Genomic DNA, 12,193 nt, shown 5'->3' on the forward strand with positions numbered 1-12,193 from the left:
ACAATTTACCCTACAACTTCAAATCACATGGCTAAACCCTAGATTACAAACCTTAGGGTTTCCATACAAGAAGTTTACCCCAAATTCGCCCATTTAACCTTAAAATGGGTCTTACAACAAAACCCATAACCCAATCACTAGTCATAAATCAATTAAGAGTTTAAACTCGGAATTAACACTTACCACTACTACTAAAACGTAGCTAGAGACGTAGTGAACAACTTTAATGTTTGGGTTTAGACACGAAACGGGTTCCTTCTTCTCCAAAATACGCTTTCTCTCTCTAAAACCTTAACTCTCTCTCTTGAATGAAAGTGTGTAGGTGAAAGAGTAAGAAATGACAAGTTTCTTAGTCGAAATCCGTAGTTCCAGGGGGTAATAAACTAAATTACTTTAACATTTACATTCACTTAATACGTAAAAACATATTATTAAACTATTTCGTTTAAACAAACTCGTGTTTTCACGGGTCATTTCAGTAGTTCTATAGTAAAAGGTAACATTTTTTTATCTTATTTTTCTATAAAAGGTAATCTATTATACTTTTAACAATTTAAATGATCATTTTAACAAATGTTATTCGGAATTAATTAAATAGCAGATGTCATTAATTTTTTCAATTAAGTACTACATTGGCATTTCACGTCATTAACTTTATCCACTTGGCATACTAAAAATCTAAACAAACATATACATTTGTTTATTTTTATCTACTCCGTACCCCCTGGTTTTTTATCCCACTACTGATTTTCAGATCTGATATAACACACACTAATCACGGGTCACACCTTTAACTGTGTTCCTATAATTTACCAAATGAAGCAACTTTTTCATATCATGAAAGAGGAAGAGGTTAGGACATTTGGACTGACTCATTGTTGACTAGATACTTAAGTTAGGGCTGCAATTTGGGCGCTTAACTCTAACCGGTACTCCGATGGATTCATCTGTAATTCTGAATATCGGTAAGTTAATTTTTACCTAATAATTTGGTTTGATTCTTTCATATAAACGTAATTATGTATGAAAAAACTTGATTTCTGTTGTCATATCTATTTGATTTTCTATTTCTTTAATTTAATTCTATATAATACATACATCCTTCATTCCATTTTAAATAGTAGATTATAGATTAACAGTTCCACCAATTATCATAGTTATAACTTAGCAATTTATTGGAAACATATTCAAGTAACCGAAATTATACCTAGATATACTAGAACCCTAAAAAATAAAGCCGCAAGTATGAATGAATTGCTTTAGGTTTCGCATAATTATAAAATGTTTACAAGTTGCTTGTCTATACTGATTATAAGATGCAACATAGTGAAAGCGAAACCCTAATGTGTTGAAAATTGCTAAAAGACAAAGAGAGGTAGAACCAGGTTTTTTTAACATGAAGAACTGAGAGTACCTTGAAAACTAAATGTTGGCGCGATTCATAACTGGTCGGTATAAGTAAAATGTTTCTGTTATTGGTCAACATTAATTCCTCATGTTCACTCTATGCCTAGTTTCATGTATTTTGGCCTGCAGCTTGCTTTTGGATATTAATATTGCTTTAGGATGACATTGTTATTACGACCAGTTAAGATTTCATAGCCCCCATTCTTAACCTTAATAACATTTTGAACATTTTTGCTTGGCTACTCAAGTTTGTTTATTTCTGCAAATCGCCTCGTTTCTCTCTTTGAGATGTTTGTTGCTGTCTCTACTTATCTCTTTAGTAGTACACTTGCATTATTAACTACTGAGTACTTTGTTCCACCACTTAGTTATGTCATTCGACATCATTCCCATGTATGTTGCATCACGATACAACCCTTCAAATAAATATTGCAATATATACCTTTGACCTGCTCCCTTCTTTTGTAAGGAGAATGTTCATTTCCTGATAGTTGATAAAAATGTTACTATAGACAGTCAGGGCCATATTATTAAGAATGTTAAGAAAAATGCTTTCAACCTTCAATAATATGTATTGCAGACAAGTATATATTTTGTTACTTGTCATGTTACATTCAAGTCCATATACATCAAAAACACAAATCAAGAGTATTATGATGGATTTGTTTTTCTTTTGAATGACCTACTAGTTTTGGTTTTCTTGAATTAATGATAGGTATTAGTAAAAATAGTAAGAGGAGGTTGGTAGCTTGTACTGAAGTAGATAGAATCAGTAACTTGCCAGAGAATTTGATAGACTTGATTTTAAAGAAGCTTCCCGTTCAAGATGCTGTGAAGACACACGTTTTAGCTCAAAAATGGGCGTACAAATGGACCACATTGAGGTCGCTTGTTCTTAATAAACATTTCTCAGAAAAATTTGCCAAATATGGAGCTTTTAGTCATAATGGATTTATAAGGATTACAATTTACAAACCAAATCTTTAACTTTCTCAAGGGTCCTATTTTAAAGTTACATCTCCACATACCAAACATGGCTCTTGATAGCTTTCAAGAAGTCGATCAGTGGATTTTATCCTTGTCAAGAGACGGTGTTATTAGAGAACTCGTGCTTACAAATTCAAATCAACGTTATGAACTTCCATGTTGTATTTTTCGTTGTCTAGAATTAAGAAAGCTAAAACTTGGAAACTGTATCATTAAGCCACCACTCGAGTTTCAAGGATTTATTTATCTCGAAAATCTCTCGTTCAAGAATATTGAATTTGGGGCTAACTTGAATGGAACTATCATCAACTTACCACAACTTAAGAAGTTGAAACTGTCTGCATGCACCAATGTTTACAATTTCAAGATCAAGTCTACAAAGTTGTTTCGGTTAGTGGTCTTAATTTGCCCTGATGCAACTTTGCTTCAGTTATTGCATAGTAAATGTCTTAGTTCGGTTGGTATACTTTTCCTAAAACCATTCAAGGAGTTGAAAGAGTTAGTTTGGCCACTTTGTTAAGTAATATGCCATGTCTTTGGGGTTTAACTTTCGACGGGTATTTTCTCCAGGTATGATTTGACATCTAACTTCTTTTACATAATTTTTGTTCTTCATCCTATTGCATTTTAGCAAGTGAACTTTTCTTTCATATCTTCTTTGGTAAATTAAAATCTCACTTTTACTCTCACAGTTTTGTATTGCAGAAAATATTCTCAAGTGGCTTCCACACCCAGCTAATAGTTTAGAGTCTCTCAACTTACACAACTTCAAATTTGGTGATTTAAATCAACTTCAAGGTGTTTTATGTATGCTTCGTAACTCACCTAATTTAGGACAACTCGATGTGTATAATAAGGTAGGTATAGACTGCTAAACCTTTTCTTTTGTGTTTCTGTGTCGTGTGTGCTTGTATAGTTTCTTTCTTTTTTTTTCCGAAAGGCAAAAGCTTATATAGTAATTTAAGGTACATACTTTTAATGCATGGTCTCACTTCCAATGTATTTCTAGGGTCTTTCAAACGTGCATTTGGATATGGATGTGAAACCAGCTGTAACTTATTTGGAAGCTTCTGACTGTCTGGACCCAGACGGTTGAACCAACTGAAAACTATAAAGATCAAGACCCTTGTTGCTCTTTAGACCACTCCCAACCATTACATCCTTCTTTAACAAGAATGAATGACAAATTAATGTCACTTCAACATTTTCTTCGAATGACTAAAAGAGACTGAATGCAACCAATTATAACATACTTCCTCATAAAAACTGGGACCTACTATTTATTTACTTAGCTTTGATTTTTTTAAATAGTATAAAAACAAGACTGATTTGGAAAAAGTAGTGCTTTTAAGACTTGTATGTTTTGCATTTATACTAGTACTTTAAAGAATATAAATACGTTGGGTTACTTTAGGAGAATCTTTAAACACAGCTGGCCCCACCCACTTCACATACTCATCGTCTTTAACCTCTCACAAATAGACGAATCGAGAGTACTTCTAGCAAAAGACGCAAAAAGACAGCTTGCTACCTACAGTGTCATTTAAAAGAAGTCAAAAAGGTACCAAAGACGGTACCATAGTGAGTGATCTTATAAAGCTTTTACTTTATCATTCTCTGAAATCATATCAATCCGACCCCATGTAACTGTTGATGCTCATGAAAAGTACAACTTCGCTAAGGATGTTACGCGGTTCCCACGAGCTTCCTCGAAAGCAGAGCTTCACTACTTGGATCCGTAACTACAATCCACTAATAACTTTAAGTTACTTTGCAATTTAGTTGTATTCTGATTGTATGCATATTTGTTATGGGTTTTGATTGTTCATGTTTTGTATGTCGTGGGACTTGACGATTGTAATACATATAATTGGGCAGCTGGTTCTTGCTAAATTCTAGTTTGCTGTATACCGTTTGATATAATCAATTATTGATAAGAAATAATTTTTTGATTCACAGTGATCATAAACAACTGAATTTTGCACCTTCACCATGGTCACGAGCGTCGTATCTTCAAGTTGTCGTATCTTCAAGTTCTTTAATTGCTTTTGACGGGTTTAATCTGGTTCTTTAACTTGTTGGGTGGTACTAGTAAAACTGGTAACCTGGCTGGTATATATTTATACTGTGCGAGCGACTAGCAGTTGCTTCGGTTTAATTAAAACTAGATCAAGCGTTCCTTACATGATAGTTATGTAACAAGCATCTGTGAAAAAAAAAAAAAATGAAAAAAATTCACAGGTTGATTTGGTTGGCTGTGATACTATGAAATGAATTAAATCTTCGATGATTTTTTGTTATATTTAATTGAATACCTACTATTTTAAAAAATCACATATGTTAGGAGGGAATTAAGCTACATACTAACATTACTTAATGCCTTGACAACAGGGCCGGTCCTGTCATTTTTGATGCCCGATGCGTAAATATAAAAATATGTCCCTTTAATTTTTGTAAGCAAATAGTATTATTATACTATCTTTATAAATATAAGTATCCAATCGTATGTGATTGTATGATTCTTAAACAAAATTAAGAATTCAAATAATTATTTCAGTTATTCTAGTTTGTAAAAATATCACGTTAATGTTAATATATTTATTCAATTAGATTTGAAATTCAAATATAAAAAAAAATAAAAAATACTTTTTTATTAACTTATTAATTTAAACTATATCTTTTAGTCTAGATATAAATTGACATAAACTAAATAACATACGAGTACATTATATGGTCCTATTTTATTTTGTATTACAAATACAAAAGTGGTCTTTAATTCCTTAGTATACTCACATATAGTAATACTCGTATATAATTACAATAAAAAAGTTTTAAATAATAAAATCTAAAGAGAACGGTTAATATGTAAGTTAGTACAAGACTTGTTGTATCGGTTTGGTTTTGGGGCGTTGCAAGCCCACGTGGCACCCAACCAACACCATAAATTGTAAGTATCAATGTGTTGGATGGTGTATTTTACCTCTGTCCGTTGCCAAGCAACGTACCAAGCAACGTCAGTTGCCAATTTTTTTTAATTTTTTTTTATTTTAAAAATGTTATTTTTATCCCCTTTTAATATTTAACCCAATTATATTTTAACATATCTTCACAATACTCTTAACCTACACCATAAACCCACACCACCACCACTCCACAAACATAACCCACACGTCATAGTTATCAAAAAGCAACTCACGCCCTCAACTCACGCTCCCAACCACTACAAGTGGTCTAATAGTGAAGGGGTAAGTAGCAAAAAAGTTAATTGATCGTGTCAGGGAATCACCTTCCCCAAAATTTCTCCAAAATTCTCTGCAACATCCTAACACCATAAAACCTAAATGAAGCTTTTAAGTTTGCGCCAAGAAACCAAAATTAACCATCTATACATACTATATATATATAAGTATCATATAACATAATTAAATTGTTCAAAACTCGATTTTTACACACTTATACATCTCAAATCTGTAAATACTCAAGAACAACCATTGAACACATGATGCCCTCTCTTTCATGATTCCCAGGTGCGGTTGCACCTCCAGCCTCACCCCAGGTCCGGCCCTGCTTGACAACATCTATCTATGCTAAAAATAAATTGATGTACAAATATAAAATGAGACATATAAAGATTATTAATAGATATACCCTAGGGTCTACCCTCGACTCCTCAACTAGAGGCTCAACATCCATAAGCTGCTCATTAACATTCCTCTGTCCCTCAACCACAAGCTCCTGAACCAGACATTTTTCATCAACTTGTCAGTTAAAACATGTATAAATTGTAGGGAAGATAATATAACACAAGTGTACGTACACAGATCAATCAAATTAGAGTGCATCTACGAGTAAGTAGCCTCCTAAATACAAGAACCCTAAGGGTACTCAGTTATTTGGTCCATATCTTCCCGTAGGTGTAGAAGATCGGAAGAGAAAAGATGGTGGTTTTGCATACCCATGAAAGCCCGCTAGACCATGAATATAGTCAGACGAAAACAATCCTCGTCAGTATAAACAAAATTTTAAATTTTGAGTATGTTTCAACAATTGGTATCACAACCTAATCTTTAAATTTTGAGTCGAAGAAAGAACATGCATCTTACAACAAACCCTAATTTGAACAAATATAGATTTCGGAAAATAAGACTAAATGCCCGTATAAACAAATTTTCTGGATCATGCTTATACGGAGTTTGCGAATGGAGAGGTCAAAATTGTAACTTCGTTTTTTTAACAAATTTTATAGTTTGTTCGATAAAATGACAGTTTGATTAAAATCCAAATATATCTGGGATAGCGTTGTGTACAGGTTTTATATGTGAGATTACTAAAGGGTTTGGGGGCAGATAAGTACCTTAGTTGCGTCACTGACTATGCCAGACTTTCTGGATCTGGTTGTGTACAGTCCCTTTTCTAATAAAAAATAAAAAAAGGGGTCAGTTCGCATCAAGTTTTACTAAATTAGATGTTTGGTAAACATGTGTCGAATGAGAAAAGCCAGTTGTTAGAAAGTAATAGCATATACCTTTATAACAAGCACCATTTGCAATGAAAGAGCGATAAGCAGGACAATCAATATGCCAGAAAAAAAACCGATGATTGTCTAGCAAGTATTCTCCTGAAGTTAAACGAAAAGCAGAGATATCACCACCAATAATGTGGTCCCATGACTTGTAATCATGCAGTGGATCAATGACTTGTGATTTTGTGGGTCCATGATGATCGTATTTCACATTTTCCCAATCATATATAATACTAACTCCACACTCTCTTACGCTAACGTCAGAACTTACATACTCCTTTGGTATGGTAATTGTAACTTTGTCACCATCTTCCATCTCATTCTTCCCAAACATCCAATGACTTAACCATATGAGAGACTCTTCATCTACTTTGACCCAGTGAACGTAATGCTTGTATATCCAGGTCCGGTTCTTTGTTTCATTACTAACTATGACAGTTAGCAAATTAAAGCCACTATCTTGAGATCGTCCCTTCAGCCGATAACAGAAATTCAATCCTTTTAGTTTCATATGAGAAGATAGAATGCCAAATGATATTGATGACCCACGTTTTCTCCTATTAATATAATATGGAATCTCGTCTCCCCCATAAAATGTGCTGAATATTCCAAATTCGTAGAACAACTACACACACACACACACAAAAATAAAAACTCTAAATTAACACAAACTGTAATAGCTTAGTTGATTAGATAGAGAGACATATAGAACGCACCTGAACTTGAGATTTCTTTTTTGTTCTAAAATCATTCCAAGTCATGATCTGTTTATGTACCAAATCCAGATCATACCATCCCAATGTATATAACAAATCTTCAACATCGGCTATAGGTTTGATTTTCACAATGCCTTCAATTCCAATCAATGAATGCGCTAATGTATATATAGCGAGTGCTATATGACATTGGGACCGATTTAAAAGTTTCTGTAATTGCCATCTTCTATATTTCAATTTTCTTAGTCTATGTGGAGGGTGTCCAAATGGCTTAAGCATATCACATTCTTCCAAACTGAGCAACTCAATCCTACGAAGGCTTCTAACACAATTGGGCAAGTAAACGACTGGTTCACCATCTAAACTCAACATCTCAGACATGGATAGGCTACTGAATTCCATAGGATACGATTCAAGTTTATCTTCACGTGAGTCACAAACTAATGAGGTATTAGCTGAACAAATTGCACCAGGCTTAACGTCAGCCTCCACATTACTAACGGAAGAGGTTTGTGAGGCTATGTAGACCCTGAATTCATCAGACAGCTTCTGTAAATCGTCATTACTCACGTTACCTGGAAATTCGTGAAGATTACAACCATCTAGTGAGAGTGCTTCGAGCTTTTTCAACTCGAACATGGTACTTGGAAGGTTTCTAAGCATAATGCAATAACTCAAATCGATTATGACAAGTTGATTACATTTGTCAATCTTTTCACAAATCTCGATTAAACTTACGCAACCTGCAAGTATTAACCTTTCAAGTGAAGTGAATTTGCAAAGACCTCGAAGACTACGAAGCTGATCACAGAAACTCAGATTGAGAATCTTCAATGACAAAAGCACCGAGTTGTCTTTTGAGCATGATTTACTTATCTGTTGAAACAGAGTTAAAATAATAAATTAGAAAATGCATTGACTTACGATGAAAGAAAAATAACTGAAGTGGATGACTCAAACTTCTTACCTTTAAGTTTTGGAAACTCGAGTGCTGAGCTGATTCGAAATTATACAGATCAAAGTCAACATTTATAAACTTACTATAAGACATGTCAAGTACAACAAGATTCTTCATTGGTATGTCTTCAGGTATAGACGTTAAAGGGCTTCTGTTCATGCATAACCATACTAACTCTTTAGGGAGTTTCTGAAAAGATCCAGTGATATCAACATTATTAAGTTGCAGTAACACTAGATTATCCATTGTACTGAATGCATCTGTATCCACCTCAATTGAACCTTGTGACTCACTCCAATCAAGAACAAACCCTTGAAGACATTCCATAACCTAGAAAGAATGAGAATGTCAATTAGTCAAAATGTTTTATGTAAGTGTATATTCAGATAGTTCAAAAGACTTATAATATACATAAGTATACATGGCCTCTTACCTTATTTCTCTCCAACGCATTGCATGAATCCTCAGTAGACCATAATCGGCTACGCTTCCACAGTTCATTTGGTGATTCTTGGCGTACTACTTCTCTACCCATTGCTTGAATCAAAGGATGCATCAAAAATTCATTCCTCGGTCCAATCCTAAGAAGGCATCGATCTGTGAGATTCTTGATCCCTGTTACCAAATTTATTTTGCACGCCTTTAATATTGTTTCAACACAAACTCTATCTTTTCTAACAAAGAAAGAGGCAATATGCTTAAATAACTTCTTATCACTAGGGGATGGCAAAGAGTCAAAGCTCTTTCTCAATAATTTTTCCATATCCTCATTCATCTCTTTATCCAGCGATTTCGTAAATTCTTCCCATCCATCTATACCGTGGGGACTCAAATACAAGCCTAATTCTTTAAGAGCCCATGGATGTCCTTCACAGTACTTTAAAAGCTTTTCACTGACTTCTCTATAATCACCCCAGAGACCCTCAGGTTTTTTTGCATGCAAACTTAAAAGTTGCATTGATGAGTTCTTATTCAAGCCTTTAAGCAAGAGTACTGTATGCCTGGGTTGAACATTATGTAGTTCACACTTCTTTGTCAATGATACATCTTCGGTTGTTACTATGATTTTGCTTCCTGGACAGAAACCTCCTTGCCCAAGTAAGTTATTCAACTGGTGAACATTGCCAACATCATCAAGAACTACTAACACCTTTTTATCTTTTAGTGCACTCTCAATATTAGACTTGTAATCTGGAACAGCTTTACTTTTAACCACCTTTGATTTTGATATGTCAGAAAAAAGTTCCTTTTGTAGATCGATCATTTTTACAGATTGGTCTGTGCAGCATTTCTTATTGATGTCCTTTATTAAGCTTGATCTCTCGAATGAAAGACTGTGCTTGACATAGATGTATTCGGCCAAACATGTTTTCCCTATCCCACCCATACCCGAAATAGTGAGAATGTCGACCGTATCAGTGGATCCATCTTTCAACCATGAACTGATGAATTCAATGTGTTCGTCCATCCCAGTAAGGACTGGTGAATTCATCGCTATAAGCACCCCTAATCTGCGATTTACATCCCCAATAAGGTTTTTAATAACCTCCGTCTGTTTCCTGAAAAACAACTTCCGTGAGGACAACAATAACATATCTTTTTAGACTGAAAAACTGACCCGAATAGCATGGTTACAAAAAATTTAAGACAATTATATCATATTCTGGTGTTATTGTTTATTACAGACAAATGCTTCTTCTCTGTCTTTTAGTTTCACATGTGACGCTTTGATGTTAAATTTAGGGTTAAAGCCACAAATTGGCTATATACTTTCTCAAATGTCCCGATGTCGCCCATATACCCATTTGCGTCCCACTGTCGTCTACACACATTCAAAAAATATACCAATGTCAACATTTCGTTACCGTTTACCTGCTGAACCGGTAAAATTAATTATTTAACTTTTTTTTTTCATTTTATATGTCCCGATGTCGCCCATATATTTCAGCGGTGTTCCGATTTCGCCCATATACTTTCAACTTTTGTTCCGATGTACCACCGACGTGTCATGACTACTTATAAGTCACGTCATCAATTGTTTTGGTTATAGGTAAAAAAAGTATTGTTAGCGACATCGGTACATTTTTCGAAAGTTTGTAGACGACAGTGGGACGCAAATAGGTATATGAGCGACATCGGGACATTTGAGAAAATATATAGCTTTAACCCTTAAATTTAAATTTATAATGTATTTCCTTGCTCGGGTTACCCAGTAAGGCGAGTATTCCGAAACCATACTCTAATGTACGCGGCTTAGCCGGATTACTCTGTGACCGTTTCCAACCCATTTTCAGCCACCACAAGATTCGAACATGAGATCTATGTCAAAGATATCAAGCCCTAGCCAATGGCTATATTGTGAAGGTTTGACAATTTGATGTGTAAAAACCTCCTTGCCTCTCGGTCCACTTTGACTATGAACATAGTTTTAGACATTTTCACTAACTATACTCTTCACCAATCAAATCAAATAACTTTTATACAAACTTAAGTTCTTTTGTTTTGTTATAACATCAAAGTGAATACGATATTGATACAATACAAAATAGATTTAAGACAATTGTGGTGAGAGAGGGATGGAGTATTTTAAAACCGAGGGTAATTTGTGTTATTGTGTATGCAAAGAAAGTAGCTAGTTACCGGCCAGTTGTAGACGTAGTTACAGCCTCCCCTTTGAGGTTAGCAACATCCGTGAGTGCTTTCTTCCATTTATCAATCTTTCCATCCCATTTACTTTTTTCCTCATCATCTATTTCTGCGTACATTTTGTTTATATGTTTTGCCATTCCTGTTGCGAAGCTTTTCTCTTGGTTCCTGACAATAGTGGGCTCAATTTCATAGAAGATGGGAAATATAATGTGGTTAGAGGTCATACTTCGGTCCATGATCAATGCTAATTCATCAAGGCACCAAGTCGAAGAAGCATAGTTCTTAGACAAAACAATAATAGAAGCCCTGGATTTGTTGATTGCGTTCTCTATTTCAGTTTTTAACGGTGCTCCGGAATCAATATCATCATCATCATAAAACGTAGTAATTCCGAACTCCTTGAGTTCCTGAAGAAGGAAATCGGTGAAGCCAAGACGAGTGTCTTCACCTCTAAAACTTAGGAATACATCATATATATTGGAACCTGGATTTTCCATAAGGAATTCTGGGAATGAATTGGAGATCTGAAAAGAGATGAACGACTTTACATTTACATCCACATAATAGTTAAGTCAACGACTACTTTTCGAAAGGGACCCACCTGGTTGCTACTCAGTTACTCCGTATTATTATTTTCTTTATCTTTAATAATAATAATAATAATAATAATAATAATAAACTTAAAAGTTTTAAAACTTACAAAAAATTAGTGAGAAGCCTAGAGACAATCTGGGCCCCCACACCTCTAGCAATAGCAAAACCTATCCTAGTAAAAATATGAGCAGCAGCACCGGCACCAATATCTTGCGCCATCGAACTCTTCTGAACCCGCTTTAGCAAAGAAACAGTCTCCTTCTCTAATTCCCCAAGGGAAGAAAATGAGAAAGGAATGAAACCATAACCAATCGCCAGACAACTAGATTCGTACTTGACCCGCTTCCGACGAGCCGCATC

At 34.7% G+C, this 12,193-nt stretch overlaps 1 protein-coding gene and 1 long non-coding RNA gene across 2 annotated transcripts; one reads left to right on the forward strand and one right to left on the reverse strand.

Annotated features, from left to right (window-relative positions):
* Window positions 1–784: 784 nt before the first annotated feature.
* Window positions 785–4,265, forward strand: LOC139877556 (uncharacterized). The gene is made up of 4 exons (XR_011768662.1): window positions 785–965; window positions 2,123–2,964; window positions 3,087–3,251; window positions 3,404–4,265. It is a non-coding gene; the product is annotated as an uncharacterized lncRNA (long non-coding RNA).
* Window positions 4,266–5,780: 1,515 nt separating this feature from the next.
* Window positions 5,781–11,739, reverse strand: LOC139876471 (disease resistance protein RPV1-like). Its single transcript, XM_071863787.1, has 8 exons — window positions 11,231–11,739; window positions 9,024–10,149; window positions 8,600–8,920; window positions 7,633–8,508; window positions 6,920–7,541; window positions 6,749–6,807; window positions 6,043–6,129; window positions 5,781–5,958 (listed from the first exon to the last, which is right to left on the reverse strand). Exons 1-8 carry the CDS (start codon window positions 11,734–11,736, stop codon window positions 5,857–5,859), a joined length of 3,699 nt encoding a protein of 1,232 aa, XP_071719888.1. The 5' UTR covers window positions 11,737–11,739; the 3' UTR covers window positions 5,781–5,856.
* Between the last annotated feature and the right edge of the window lie 454 nt (window positions 11,740–12,193).

Source organism: Rutidosis leptorrhynchoides, chromosome 11, assembly GCF_046630445.1.
Source record: "Rutidosis leptorrhynchoides isolate AG116_Rl617_1_P2 chromosome 11, CSIRO_AGI_Rlap_v1, whole genome shotgun sequence".
Lineage (NCBI taxonomy): Eukaryota > Viridiplantae > Streptophyta > Magnoliopsida > Asterales > Asteraceae > Rutidosis > Rutidosis leptorrhynchoides.